The sequence below is a fragment of the Ostrinia nubilalis genome, chromosome 12 (assembly GCF_963855985.1).
Source record: "Ostrinia nubilalis chromosome 12, ilOstNubi1.1, whole genome shotgun sequence".
NCBI classification, from domain to species: domain Eukaryota; kingdom Metazoa; phylum Arthropoda; class Insecta; order Lepidoptera; family Crambidae; genus Ostrinia; species Ostrinia nubilalis.
In genome coordinates, this window is record NC_087099.1 from 3,998,104 (window position 1) to 4,014,172 (window position 16,069).

A 16,069-nucleotide genomic window follows, 5' to 3' on the forward strand; every position below is an offset into this window, starting at 1 on the left:
TCTTTTTTTTTGCCACAAAAGGTGAGTAGGTAACAAAACGGAATTTAATCATCAATTTTGTTATACTCACTAAGTGAACATTCTTTCTATATTATTACGGGCAAACGTGTGTTCGTATCGGTATCTTATTATTGTATAACTTTTTTTTATTGTATCATCGATTTTATGTCCCGCGGCGGTTGACATAAAATTGACCTACGCCATTTATGATGGTTGGACCATACATTCTTGGAAATGCTGAAGTAACAAAACGGAATTCAAACTATGAAACCTAAAGATATAACTGCTAAACGTATAATACGAAAAATAATATTCAGAAATAGACGGGAAACCAAAAACCATAATTTAGATCGGGACTTAATGTCACGGAGCTCGTTCGGAACATCGGGCCAATCTTAAATATCTTAAAGCTAGATTCTGAAAAATAAGGTTTAATTACTGTGTGGGGAAGTATTAAAACCCTATTTTTGTGAAAATTAGGAACTTAATTACAGGTTTTTCCAAGATATAAGTAGTAGTTCGTCGTCATTTTGGTTGGCCAAATAATGAAAGATAATATTAAATTATAATAGCCTCAGACCATACATTGCGCTGCACATCGTCTCAATCTGTAATCCATCGTGAAAAAAAAGCTTTAATGTTTTAAATAAAAAATTAAACCCGGAATATATTCCGGTCAGTAATGTGACACTTAGAGGACAATATCACATTACTTGCTAGAACTAAGGTCCGAGTGTGAACGCAAGAGAAACAATCAGTAACAAAAATTCAAAGTCAAATCTAACAAAACGGACACCTCAAATTATAGAAAATTAATTAATTTAAGATGGGAAGTCATTGAAGTCGGCAACACCAAAGGTCTTCCAAAACTAAATGTTGCCGGCTCAAAAAACTACCGGTTTAAATTAAGAGAATCAAATTAAATAATTTCATGCAAAATCAGATGAATGCAAATTGAGAAGCAATAAACCCAATGTACATTCACATGATCCGCGATTAAATACGTCGTAAAGACTGAGATCAGTGCAGGGCATGCAAGTCCTAATACTTTTTTAAATAAAACAAATGATGGCCAGAATCACCCACGATGTGAGCGTGAAGATCCAAGAACCCACATTTCTCGAACTTTCTTGCCTGTACATCGTAAAAGTAAAATTGAGAAGGTGTACGATGTTAATGAAGTAAATCACTAACATCATACTGACTGCGTTTAGCTCCGAAATGAGCGGCGTATTGATAGTAGTTACTAACATTCTATAAAAACGTCATCAGAGGCTGAAACAGTCACTATTAATTTACTTCACAAGTCGGGAGCTGTGCTACATTGAGCATGAATCTGAAACAAATGCTTGAAGGTTTCAAGTCAAAATTCCAAAAGAGCTTAAATGGCCGCGCGCTCTATTAAAATTTTGTCGAAACGCACCAGCAAATTCTATCAAATTCTTTCTCAAATTAGCTGCTTAAAATTTGCGCAGGAATGAGCCCTCGAACCTCCGCGAATTACCCAACATCGATGATAGACTGTGTGTAATATTAATAGAAGCTGAATAACAGCCCTAGGCGTTGGATAGAAATGTTTGCTAACTACACTCGATACTCTCCGCGGATTCCGGCCAAACAGCAGTCTGTCAAGTCCGGGGTTGCTCAGTAAACCCAAGAAACGGGCACCCATTGCGGGTTCGAGCGGAGTCTAGCCAGGGCAGATTCTAGTTGTCCGAGGGTGTCGTCGATGTCGTTGTTCACGATGTTCAGGTCGAAGTAATGGCCGTAAGTCCGCCGGAGCTGCTCCGACTCACGAACCAGCACTTCAAGCGAGCCGTCGTACTGGAAACGAAGATGTTTGTGAGAAAATGAATATAATAAATAGCGCGAGTTGAATATGTCACCGTAAAATTGTGAATTCTGTCAGATTATAATCTGACATAGTTAAATTGCAATCTAACCTAACCTAACCCACTGTTAGTTTACAATCTAACGCGTTATATCATAAACTGACAAAGTTCACAATTTCACGTTGACAAATACATAACGCTTAAAAAATGCGTGAACTATAGATTGGTACTGTACTGCATTGTGTGTATGAAAAAGTTTAATTTCATACCATTATTATATTAAAATGAAGCTGCAATCAGAGTAAACCTGTCTTATTCTCAGGAACAAGACCCTCTCCAATTTTTCTATCTTAGTCGTCTCTCGATCTCATCCGAAGGAAGAGTGAGTGTGGACTCATTCTACTTTGTTGGAATCACATGGCATCTGCCGCAGTGGAAATCTATTTACTATACTCACAACGACATCCACGGAAGAGTGGTGGTGGTCCCTTTTTATGGAAACTCTGCCGGAACCAAACGACGCCTGCCTCAGTGGTAATCTATCCTAGTAATATTAAATGTTAAAGTTTGTGAGGATGGAAACATTTATCCATTACATCTGATGGCACCTGATGTTTGTTACTCTTTCACACAACTGGTGAACTTCATACAAGCACAGCCGCGGACGAAAGCTAGTTAACAATACTCACATCGGCGACTTTGTTCAACGGTGGTGTGGCAAGGAATAAATCCGCCATCTCGCCATCAGGTGCCACGTTGAATGTGATCAATATGGCAATTCTAAGGAAGCATACTTAGGCTATTTTTTGTCTCAGTAACTATCTATTTCCTATTTACAATACTCACATCAGCGACGTTGTTCAGTAGTGGTGCAGCGATTAAAACAACGTATGTCGCGAACTCGGCTGTGCGCAGGATCTTCAACGCCTGCGGCTCCACATCCAAGATGGCGACTCTACAGTACCATAGGCCGTCTGCCTCAGTAGATCGATGTGATTCCTATAATACTTACGACTCTGGACACGTAAAGACATGAATCCTAGTGTTTATCAAGTGAATAGCATGTAGTATATTCGATGTGTTCCTATACTCACATCGGCGACGTTGTTCAACGGTGGTGCAGCGATGAACACGACGTATGGCGCGAACTCGGCTGTGCGCAGGATCTTCTCCCCATCTAAGATGGTGTCTTCATGGAACAATTGGTCATCTGTCTCAGAACTATTTTCTATTTACAATACTCACATCGGCGACGTTGTTCAACGGTGGTGCAGCGATGAATATGACGTATGGCGCGAATTCGGCTGTGCGCAGGATCTTCAACGCCTGCGCACATCCAAGATGGCGACTCTACGATATGCCTAGCGTCTGCCTCAGTGGATCGATCTATTTTCTATTGACTATACTAACATCGAAGATCAAATCAGAAATGAGGAGATCCGTGGGAGAACCAGAGTGACTGACATAGCCCGCAGAATCGCTAAAATCAGGTGGCAGTGGGCAGGGCACATAGCTCGAAGAGCTGATGGCCGCTGGGGCAGGAAAGTTCTTGAGTGGCGACCGCGAGCCGGAAGACGTAGCGTGGACAGGCCTTCCACTAGGTGGACCGACGATCTGGTGAAGGTCGCGGGAGGTGCCTGGATGCGAGCGGCGCAGGACCGGTCTTTGTGGAAATCCTTGGAGGAGGCCTTGGTCCAGCAGTGGACGTCTTTCGGCTGAAACGAATGAACGAACGAACGATACTCACATCGGCGACGTTGTTCAACGGTGGTGCAGCGATGAACACGACATATGGCGCGAACTCGGCCGTGCGCAGGATCTTCAGTGCTTGGGCTCGACATCCAAGATGGCGACTCTACAGTACCATAGGCCGTCTGCCTCAGTAGATCGACGTGATTTCTATAATACTTACGACTCTGGACACGTAAAGACATGAATCCTAGTGTTTATCAAGTGAATAGCATGTAGTATATTCGATGTGTTCCTATACTCACATCGGCGACGTTGTTCAACGGTGGTGCAGCGATTCGGCTGTGCGCAGGATCTTCAACGCCTGCGGCTCCACATCCAAGATGGCGACTCTACGATATGCCTAGCGTCTGCCTCAGTGGATCGATCTATTTTCTATTGACTATACTAACATCGAAGATCAAATCAGAAATGAGGAGATCCGTGGGAGAACCAGAGTGACTGACATAGCCCGCAGAATCGCTAAAATCAAGTGGCAGTGGGAAGGGCACATAGCTCGAAGAGCTGATGGCTGCCGGGGCAGGAAAGTTCTTGAGTGGCGACCGCGAGCCGGAAGACGTAGCGTGGGCAGGCCTTCCGCTAGGTGGACCGACGATCTGGTGAAGGTCGCGGGAGGTGCCTGGATGCGAGCGGCGCAGGACCGGTCTTTGTGGAAATCCTTGGAGGAGGCCTTTGTCCAGCAGTGGACGTCTTTCGGCTGAAACGAATGAACGAACGAACGATACTCACATCGGCGACGTTGTTCAACGGTGGTGCAGCGATGAACACGACGTAGGGCGCAAACTCGGCTGTGCGCAGGATCTTCAACGCCTGCGGCTCCACATCCAAGATGGCGACTCTACGATGTACCTAGGGTCTGCCCTCAGTAGATCGAGCTATTTTCTATTGACTATACTCACATCGGCGACGTTGTTCAACGGTGGTGCAGCGATAAACACGACATATGGCGCGAACTCGGCTGTGCGCAGGATCTTCAACGCCTGCGGCTCCACATCCAAGATGGCGACTCTACGATGTACCTAGGGTCTGCCTCAGCGGATCGATTTGTTTTCTATTGATTATACTCACATCGGCGACGTTGTTCAACGGTGGTGCAGCGATGAACACGACGTATGGCGCGAACTCGGCTGTGCGCAGGATCTTCAGCGCTTGCGGCTCGACATCCAAGATGGCGATGCGTCGCTCCGAGTGGATACGCCGGATGGTCTCCAGTTTCGTGCCGTACATCGCGTCCTCGTGCGTTCCTGGATAAATCATCAGGTCATTTAGTCTTTACTACAGGAGCAACCATGTAGCCAACTTATGATTATGGAAGCAAATATAGTCAAGATGGTTTTTACAATCATCATCGTTATCAGATCATGTCTACGCTGCAGGAGCAACCTCTTTAACACCTTCGCTGCCAGCCTAAAAATGGCACTGTTCCATTCGGGCCATGGGGGACAATGATGGGCGACACTTTAACTTTCCGTTCGGGCCGCGTCGGACAATGATGACCGCGAGTCAGACCTATGTTTAAACCTCTGTATTGAGCCGATGGACAGCATTTCTTCAATAATTCTCATATAAGCTGACCCGCGCGGCTCCCAAGATTAGTGTACGTCACTTGGTTCTCAGGTAAAGCTCGGACTTAGAAAAAAAAATGTGGATAACGGTAGCGCAATGAAACATGGTAATTATACAATGCATTTTTGCAAATTTATCAACTTTTTAGCAAGATAATAACGGTTTATTAATTAAAACATATCGTTTACTTATTTTATATAATTTATAATATGCAGGACAATAAAAAAAATCACTTTCATTATTGAACAACCACTTTGTATGAAGGGTTGGTACAGGTACTAAGTTCTTTGTACAGCTACAAAACTTATGCCATTTAAAACCTTATTAGTGGCATAAATTATTGTACTTATTAGATGCTTACACCTAGCAGGATTGTCGAGAAAAATAGATTTGTTTAATGTATGAAAAAACATTTTTTCTCTTATCGATACTCTATTCTAGAACTTTTTTTATTATTCATGTAGGTCAAATTATTGGCATGTTAAATCAGCTATGTCATTATAATTATTTTTAATTTTAAGTATATTTTTAAATATTATTTGTAGATAATAATATACTGACAATTCAATATTGTTTTGAAAAAAGAACCGATCGAAAGTGACACTACAGTGATGGATGAAAAATTCAAAATACAGTCAAACAATTTCTAAAACGTCAAGTCGCAAAAATTGGAATAATAACCCAGTTGTTAGTAGCACCTTCCTGTAAATTTCATAATTATATGGCTGTCCAACGAGGCAAAAATGAGAACTAATAGTTCAGTATTGATAGTAGCGCCTTCCTGACAATGCCATAGCTGGGACGGCTCAGTTTTGGACAACTTTTATACGAATTATTGATAAATTCAATTTTTTAAATAAAATTTAAACCTTTTTTAATTAAAACAATTGAAAAAAAATCATTTTTAGCGTTCCTTTTACGGTATCATCGATTTATTTATTATTATTTTTAATCACTATTTAAGACTTATCCTGCTAGTTTCGTTTCTCATTTTATACCTTATAATATTCCTATTTATGCGTAATATAATATATCAAAAACCTACCTGAACTGTTTTGTTATGGCCACAGTCGTATTTAATAAATTACCAGCTCAACTGAGAGAGCTAAATGGAACATTGTTTAATAGAAAATTATTTAATTTATTAGTTGACAAATGTTTTTACTCGGTAAAAGATTATCTGACATATAAATTCTAGTGGTTAATACCTATTGTTTATCGTATGTATTCTGTGGTACTAATATGAATCTGACATTAATTAAAATCAATCTTGACTGTATTCGAATAACTGACGTATATTTACTGACATTATCTTTATTGACATATTGTAATTCAAATAATTTATCTGTTCTTTGTTTGTAGTTGGAAAGTTCTGATTATTTTTTTTTATTTTAACTGCATGGGTCAATAAAAAAATTATGTAATAATCACACACTAGCTTGCTGGTGAGATAAGCTGAACTGTATAATAACTATTGTAACATCTACCTTGTTGTATTACCTTGTCTCGGTGAATAAATGATCTTTTATCTTTATCTTTTATCTACCAATGTACAACTCTTTATTTTTTTGGTTGTTCTCCTTTTTTTTTTTGGATGCGAGCGGGGATGGTCGACAACATGACCGCGCGGCCCTACGGAACGGATTTTCGAATTTTCGCTCGCTGGGGCCATGGGGGTCAATGATGTCCGACGCTTAATAATTCGATGTAGAGACTCAAAAACAACTATATGTTAATAAAATCCTTTATTTATGTTTATAATGTAACGATTTAACAAAAAAAAAAAACAATCGACGAAAATTGAAAAAAATTGAAATTTTTACTTGGCCTGGTAGGAAAGTGCAGTGTCGGACAACATTGACCGCGTTGGCGTTCAATGTGTTAATTTTATCATAATCATCATTAGGTCAGCTCAATTAGTTTCCATTGAAGGAGCACTACTTACTTTAATTTTAACATTATCACTAGAACATTTAGTCTACGTTTCAGGGATAACTTTTTAAGTTTATCATCATAAGGTCATTTAGTTTCCACTACAGGAGCACGACGCACTTTAATTTTACCACCGTCATCATCAGGTCATTTAGTCTCCGACGAAGGAGCAAGACCTACTGTAATTTCATCATCATCATCACAAGGTCATTTTAGTCTCCACTCCAGCAATTACAAAGGGGCGTGGTTTAACTGTAAGACCAGAAGTAGTTTATTTTGAATCTCACCATATTCCAAATATTCGTTTGCAGCAATATCGGTCATCATTTCATCGTGGGTCACGAAGTAGTAGTGTCTCCCGTTCTCCTCGTCAGGCCTGGGTGGTCTCGTCGTATCTAAAACAATGAATACATAGATTTATAGTATACAATCGTTATTATATGTGCATTTTTTCTGAGTATACAATGTGAAGTCAGACATCAGCCGATACCCAGAGAGTCTGGTCGTATTTTACAGGTCTCGGAATCCGATAGAATTAGTATTATACACCACAATGCTTTTAAGACATTAATACAATCGTATTCGTTCGTTCTTTCGTTCGTTCGTATTATGTCAATTGAATCTCACTTAATTTTACACTTATCTTTGCTTAATCACTTATTTATAGTCCGTCCGAATTTACATACGTATAATATAACTACTACATTGCTTTTTATATTATATTATTTTCATTTTGTATTTCAAATGTAATCTTTCGCAAAACAAGTAAGTGTGTCCCTCTCTATCCAAACACTTATCTAGTATTGCCACTACGTACTTTGATTACAAAATAATGCTACATTTAAATGGACATTCTATAAAGTTATTTATGTTTGTCTTTGTTTATATTATATATATATAATATAATTCACCGGTTCCGAGCCTTGGCTGTGATATCATCATGCTTAACATAAATTATATGAAGCAGCAGCTAAAGAATGTGGTAATCTTGCAAACCATTAAGTTTTAGACCAAACAAAATGTGGCCGATTAAAGTCAGGTCATTTTCATATTATTAAGATCAATAAAGCGCAAGCGGTGACAGCGATCTGTTATTACTAAAGTTTATTACAAATTAGATACTTGCCCCACTAAACATCTTAATTACATGGAATTGAGTCCAGCAAATAATATGTCATCTAAACTAATCGAAATAAAAACAGTCCAGAATTTTAACTTTGGCAATGACTTTATGTTTGGCAATGAGTTGATAGATATTTTACACACAAGCAATACTTCCCAAATCGTTTTGGACTCTAGGAATCAAACTTTAAGTTCCATAACTTGATGAAGTAGTTAAGCGAGGTATAAAATATTTCCTTTTTATGATTAGTATATAAATAATAATAATAATAAATAAATAAATCTTTGGACAATTTCACACAGCGCCAGCTAGCCCCAAAGTAAGCAACTTAATGCTTGTGTTATGGGTGCTAGCTTAACGGATATACTACTTATATACTTTTTTTTTTTTAATACATAAATATTATACATAGTCACACCCAGACCCGTCACAGAAATTAAAATTCATCATTTCAATTTCTGCCCGGCCGGGAATCGAACCCGGGACCTCTCGGCATAGTAGTCCGTTCTGAACCACTACACCAAACGGCCGACAAGTATGATTACCAAGTTCTTTAGGCACCAGCTCTTAGCATATTTGCATTCATTGTGAAGTTCAATTTAATTTTGAACTTAATAAACAATGAATATCATACTCTATCGGTAAAAAAAACCATAAAGGAGAAGTGGTATAATGTATAATCTGGTCCGTGAGCACGTAGAATTTTGTCCAATGACCCCAAGCTATATTGCTGTCGCGACTGTGCGACGGGCGCCCGCAGTGAGTGTGCGAGCGCGACAGCAACATAATTACGCGCGAGCGATAAGGATGGGTAGCTTGGGGTCATTGGATAAAATTCTACGTGTTCACGGACCGGGCTTTACTTACGTGGTATAGGATACGCGTACTGGTCTGGATGACGCGCGATGAGTGTGTTCTTGATGTGACGCCGGCCGACGCCGTGAGCGCCGAGGAGCACTATTGTCTTGCGTTGGAAAGCTGAAACGTGAATAAATTGTCATTAATTTTCAGTTTTACAGTCACTTTTAAGGTGTTAGGTAGTTTTTACAGTAAACCTAATGATATTCTTCTGCATTGTTCGTTTGTTTGAGTCAAATTTTCATTTTTACAGTAACTTTTAAGGTCTTAGGCAGTTTTTGCAGTAAGCCTAATGATATTCTTCTGCCATGTTCGTTTAAACAAACGTTAATTTGACTCAAACGAGTCAAATTTTCATTTTTACAGTCACTTTTAAGGTTGTTGGCAATTTTCACAATAAGCCTAATGTTATTCTGGCTTCTACCATGTTGGTTTGTTTTAGCCAAATGACGTCTACGGCTGGAAAAAGGTCTCCTCCAAGGATTTCCAAGACGACCGGTCCTGCAAGTGCTTCTACATTGTCGGTCCACCCATCTCCCATGTGCATTAATTATATTCAGGAAATGTAGGTAACATGTATTATTGAATTTCAGGTGGGAATCGAACCCATGGAATGTATGGCATTCAGTACCGGCCTTATGTATACTGACAAATAACTAAAAGACATATAAATTTCCTCATTCCCCCAACGAATACTATTACCAGTAGGTACTGGACTATTCCCACATCTGCAACTCCTGTGTAGCCAGGATCTACATCTTGATCGCCAATAAAAACCCAACCAGTAAAGGCCAAGTTTTATGGCAAAATAGCCCTTATTATAATGCACATAAGATACTTACATGGTAGCTTGACAACTTCTTCGTAAGTGACGACGTCCAGTTGGTCGAAGACCGCATTGTGCTTGGCCAAATACTTGTCCTTGGGCTGCTTCTTCTTGCGCCCGAATATGGAACAGTTGACTGGAACAAATTATACTCCAGTTAATATGGTTCTGATAAGCTTTTGATTTTATTTGATTACACTACAACTTGTTTTTTTTTGTTTTTGGAAATGTAAAAGTTTTTTCTAAATGTTACCAGTAAACAAAATGGCGTAAACCGTTTGGTCGATAGAAAGGAAAATTTTTATTTCAAGACCTTTGCTTTAAAAAAATCATGGCTTTCAATTTAAATTCGTCTTTGATAATAAGTCAAAAAAGAAATACTGAATTACAATAAGTCTGAAAGTGGTTAGTAAATCAAATCATCACCTGCTTGAGCCAATGGCGGCATAGTAGTCTTTTGGTTTTCCAATGTGTCTAGTTCTTGATTTGAGCCACTAACATTTGACATTCCCCATTACCAGAGTACTGGGGAGTAATCCTGGGTACTTAACCATTGCGAAAATACGGCATTTGGCGCCACTATTACAGCCGCTAGCGAGTAACGCTAGTGGCGCTAACTTTAGAGCACAAATACGATATCATCCATCTGTTTTACTTTATTTGGCTGGCTCGAATCAAAAGCATGACTATAATGAGCTAAACGTTAATACTTTGGTGTTTTACCTGTGTTTTCACATCCGTCGGTATGGGAGACGCATCCTTCGGCTCCTAGCGGCACAACATTACAACACGATCATGCAAACGTAATGGTATGGTATGGTCACTACTTCAGTGGGGGCACACGCAAAACGGGAGAGGTTTTGGCAAATTTCACAAGTGTGTAACAAGAATTTGATCATTTTGACGTCTTTGGACATAAAAATACGGTCCATAATATAATATAAATACGGGAATCGCCAACAATCGAGAATTCACGTTTTCCATGAGTAACTTAATCATGTACGTATTATTTTAACAACCATGTATTATTATAGCGGTAAATTTTTAACGTTAATAATCTTGGACCCAATAGAGTACCCTGCGAGACTCCCAACTTTTTAGTTCAGGATACCTTTTATATAGATTAACTTCAAAATTATACAGAACTTTTGACAAAACCTCTCCAAAAATTCCAACATTACTTTATCTGGGGTTACACAAACTCCCTTTCAATACAACTATCGGGTAAATGTTATTCTAATTACTCAACAATTCACTACCGAGAAGAGATAATGGTAGTGTAATTTGGGTAAAGTGCCTACACAGAGGTTTTAGGAGAATACAAGAATTGATCCTTTACATACAAATTTGGTTTAAGACCATGCAAAGATTACATGTCAAGGGAGACATTATACGAAATACGGGAGCTTGTATTACTCGATGTAGAAGCATGTTACATACCAACTGCAGGTTCATCCAATGATTATGTTTGAAAGCAAAATTAGGATATTATATTAATGTCAATGATACATCGTTATCATCAAATAATTTAATTGCAACATTAGAGAGATTTGAATAACAAGAACTTAAGACGCATCTAGACAGACAAGTGAGAATCAAATCAAAACGAAACAAAATCAAGAAATAAAAGACTAACATCGATCTAGGCACAACAAAAACCACCAAAGACACAGACAGATTCAACTTAAAAAAATAAAAGAAATCGACACAATCCGCCTCAGGACCAATAGAAAACAAGCGTTTACAATATTTCAAAGTGTTCGCATATCCCTTACAACTTTAATAAAATTAAGTAATCCTTGTTTTTTTAAGAATTTGAGTTTGAATTTGTTTAAGAATATGAAAGAAAACATGCAAGTTTTCGATGCTGTTGGTTCTGAGGTAAACTATTGTATAGGACCGAAAAAATATTTTACCAAAAGATTCAGAGAAGTCTAAATAATAGATGAAAACAATCGTAGCGACACACTCAGTAAACTAGCGGTGAATAGTATGAAGAAGAAGGAAATAACAACCCTAAGGCTGATAGCCATATACGCAAGTATTCAGGATTGAAAACGACTGGACTTGGCACCAAAAGACACAAGACCGAATTTTGTACCGAAATACAAACATACTCAAAACATTTTGAAATTCCTTACAACTTTAAAAACAGACTTGTCCTAAATTACGATTGATAAAGATCTACAAATTTTCCCAAAAATTCTAAGCGTATTTTTTCCAATTCCCTTTACTTCTAAGTACTTCTGTTACTAATAAATCTTTGCGTATCTGACTATCATCAATAACCACCCTCTATCTAATGTTGCACACAGAAAGCTCTTGAGAGCTAGATCCTCACCTTGATCGGTGGTAGATCTTTCGGCGGCAGCGCAAGCCGCGCGCCATTCCTGTAGTTCCGGGCTGGGGATTAGGCCCGCGGAGCCGCCCGATGCGTCTTTCCTCGCTTGCCACCAGTGAGAGTCATCTTTGCTTATGATCTGGAAATTTGAGAAGAATTCCTCTATGAATTTGCTTCCACACATTTAGCATAATGAACAAATAATGAAGAAATTGATAAATTCAAAGCACACACCAAAAATAATATAACTATATTTAATTTTAGAATACACAATACAAACCTGGAGGATGTCGCCGGTGTTAAAGGCGATACCAGCTTGGGCACACGGTATCAGCTCATCTTCCAGAGGATCATAATCAAACTGCGCTCTCACAAAGATCTGCAAGGATAAATTTAGATTGAAGTACATGATGATGCAAGAGACAATGCTATCAGCCAGGTCGCATTTGAATTCAAAAGTTCAAGGGAAAAGGTATTGAAGAAACAAGAGATACCTTGATTGATTGTGGTCATAGTATTTTGAAGACTTGTAGGGAAGCAAATGCGACACGACTGAATAAAAACAAGCTGGAATGAAGTGGAGTGTAGCGATGTGTTGTGTTGATAAATGAGTATGTGAATGATAATACAAAAATGAGTTCGATAACACAAAAATGTAAATGAAGGGGTAATGAAGCGATGGTAAAGAACAACAAGCGCACAGAAACGGAGGAGATCGTGGACCGCAGCCATGCCCGGATGGACAACAAAACACAACATAAAATGGGTATACAACATATTACGACAGTAGCAACGGGTCTGCTCTCGCTACTTACTAGCACGGGCGAAGGCTTAATCCGGAAAAGCTAGTTAGAACAAAAACAAAATTTTATTTTCACTTTTTTATCACCACCAATCAGTTTATGCTTTATGGACAAGCATTTATGTGCGCTTGTCGACTTTCATTTTATTGTTTTATTTTTATTATTAAGAAGCAAGCGTTTGTTTTTTCTATTGAAGTTAACCACTGTTAGTAAACTAGGGTAAATCTCAAAAATGCTTCACTATTCTAGCAATCTTTTAGTAACAATCTAATCTATTATCTACTGAAAGTCAAAACCACACCACAAACTACAAGGTTTTGGAATGTCTCAAAGAGTTTCTACAGATCAAAGCGTTGTCAAAATGTAATTATTTACCTCACACGGTGGTGGAGCAGACCGGTAGGACGGGACGATCTTGAACGTCACCGAACCTCGAGCCTCACGCTGAAAATTACAGAAAAAAAAGATTATAATAAGTTACAATAATAATTAAATAAAATAGTTTACTTGGATGACATCATAATTTATTCAGAAGAACCTAAGTACTAGAATACCATTAAAATTATTTAAAAAATGCGTTGTGATTCAAATATAAAACAATGTTCCAAGATGGCGGATGTCGAATGCCAAATTAAAACTCCTAACAATTTCTAATAGAAGCTACTACGGCTTCTAAGATGTCTATCTCGATGATTTAATCGGCATTTTTGAGTACGTAATATCTCTAAATACTTGTTAAGGCTATTTGTCTAAAGCGCAACAAACTTGAATTTATTTGAAAATGGCGGACGAAGCAACAAGTTCCAAAGTGTGCACCTAAAATGGCGGACCTAGAGGCCTCTAACAGAGGCTTCTAACCCCCACCTCCCAACATTTCCCACCATTGCGCATGTCCTAGTATCCAGCAAAGGCTTCTAACAGAGGCTTCTAACCCCCACCTCCCAGCCGCGCCCAGAATCGCGCATGTGCATTACCTACTGCTTTTAAAATGGCGGCATATTTACAAACTCTTGCTACTAAAATGTCTAGACTTTACATCCATACAACAACGCGCATGTGCAGATTATTCCAGGTGTAAGAGCTTTCAAAATGGCGGACGAGACGCCATTCCCGCCGCCACAACACAGCGCAACAAGTTGGCGCATGCGTGTTTTGCCTATCTCTAGTCTAGGAATCTAGACGAGGGCTAGTCTTCATCTCTACTGCGCATGTCTTTTGCAAAATGGCGGACGACACATCATTCCCGCCACAACACAGCGCAACAAGTTGGCGCATGCGTGTTTTGCCTATATCTAGTCTAGGATTCTAGACAAAGACTAGTCTTCATCTCTACTGCGCATGTCATAAGATGGCGGTCATCTACTTTCGGCTCCAACATAGCGCAACAAGTTCGCGCACGTGTTTGTACAACCCTCCATGCGTGTACAATACATATTCCAGAATGCATATTTCAGGTGCTTTCAAAATGGCATCACAAATTTTCGCGACAGGAATCCTCAACCGCACGCCTATGAAACGTTACACTTCTAAGACACCATTAAAATACGGAATTGAATTGAATTTTAGGCACATCTTCCGTCACAGAATATTAGTAACTTCCGTCAACAACGTTCTCGTATTCTCAAAATATGCAATACAGATAGTTGAAAGTGCTTTTGAAATCGCGGCGTCGGTGGGGCTCACATATTTCCAAATGTTTGATAAGACTGCTTCAACTTCCAACAAAACTCAATTTCTCACAAAACACTTCACTAAATATTAGTAATTGAAAATGATTTAATATTCTAGACTTAGGAGTACCTAGGACAAATGCTAGACTTCATTCCTTGGGTGTACGTCCATTTCAATATGGCGGACAAGTACTGCCGGCAACAACAGTTCGCGCATCCAGCAAAGGCTTCTAACAGAGGCTTCTAACCCCCACCTCCCTACAGTTCCTACCATCGCGCATGTGCATTACAGAAAGTTCTAGATCAAAATGTTTTCAAGATGGATGCATCGATGCGCAACAGATTAAGAACATTTGAAACTGAAATTATTACGAATTTTACGCCCTAAGTGGCGGATCACACACTAAAACACACGTTACATTTCCTATGATACCCAATCTTACACAAATCTATCACCGTTCTCAGCTAAAAATAACTGGATGGTATTGATCGGCAAGCTTTTACAGGTAACCTAGACTTCCATCTTCACTGCGCATTTTCAAAATGGTGGCATCAATTCCGATAATATTTACAACTTGCTACTAAAATGTCTGACTTTACAGCATCAACTTTCAACTTCCCACAAAATTATTTACCTGTCACACTTCGTCGTTGCCTCTCTAACTGATGTATCTGACATTTTTTTTCGAAACTGAGTTATCTACACCATCTTAATCAATTAAGCAAGACGAATCGATCTGTCTAATCGCCTGAACATTTTGCTCAATGTCAGTAACGTCAGTTAGAGAGGCAAGCGACGACTTTTGTCTTTCACAAATAATGACTGATAATAATTTAATTTAAACAAAACTTTATAGCCTTTTTCTAGCCTAAGGACTAGTCTAGACTTCAATCTCTTACTCTTACAATATGGCGGTCTACTACTTCCGGCATCAACACAGCGCAACAAGTTCGCGCACTCTCACAACAACGCGCATGTGCAATACAGATGCAAGTTGTGCTTTCAAAATGGCTACCCAAAGGCTTCTAACAGAGGCTTCTAACCCCCACCTCCCTACCCCTCCCACAATTGCGCATGTGCAATCATGGCCCGGCATCCGGATGCAGGTGTTTCCAAAATGGCGACCCAGCAGAGGCTTCTAACCCCCACCTCCTCGCGCAAGTGCAATACAGAAAGATCTAGATGAAAATGCTTTTAAAATGGCGGCATTAATGCGCAACAGACATTTGTAAACTCAGGCTACTAAAATGTCTGACTTTACAGTCGAAAATAGGCGCGACAGTAATCTATAAACCTAACTTCCCATTAAAAAGTAAAATCGCGCATATGCATGAAAGTTCTAGATGAAAATGCTTCCAATATGGCGGC

General features: G+C 39.2%; 1 protein-coding gene across 1 annotated transcript in view; it reads right to left on the bottom strand.

Annotated features, from left to right (window-relative positions):
- Positions 1-328: 328 nt before the first annotated feature.
- The window catches only part of LOC135076829 (peripheral plasma membrane protein CASK), a 374,414-nt gene continuing 358,673 nt past the window's right edge, over positions 329-16,069 (bottom strand). The window contains exons 4-12 of the mRNA XM_063971297.1: positions 13,406-13,474; positions 13,043-13,072; positions 12,508-12,606; positions 12,228-12,366; positions 9,903-10,022; positions 9,070-9,180; positions 7,367-7,474; positions 4,650-4,825; positions 329-1,824 (exon numbers count right to left, since the gene is read on the bottom strand). Of these exons, the coding sequence (XP_063827367.1) occupies positions 1,645-1,824; positions 4,650-4,825; positions 7,367-7,474; positions 9,070-9,180; positions 9,903-10,022; positions 12,228-12,366; positions 12,508-12,606; positions 13,043-13,072; positions 13,406-13,474 (1,032 nt within the window). The 3' untranslated portion in view covers positions 329-1,644. The remainder of the gene's footprint in view (positions 1,825-4,649; positions 4,826-7,366; positions 7,475-9,069; positions 9,181-9,902; positions 10,023-12,227; positions 12,367-12,507; positions 12,607-13,042; positions 13,073-13,405; positions 13,475-16,069) is intronic.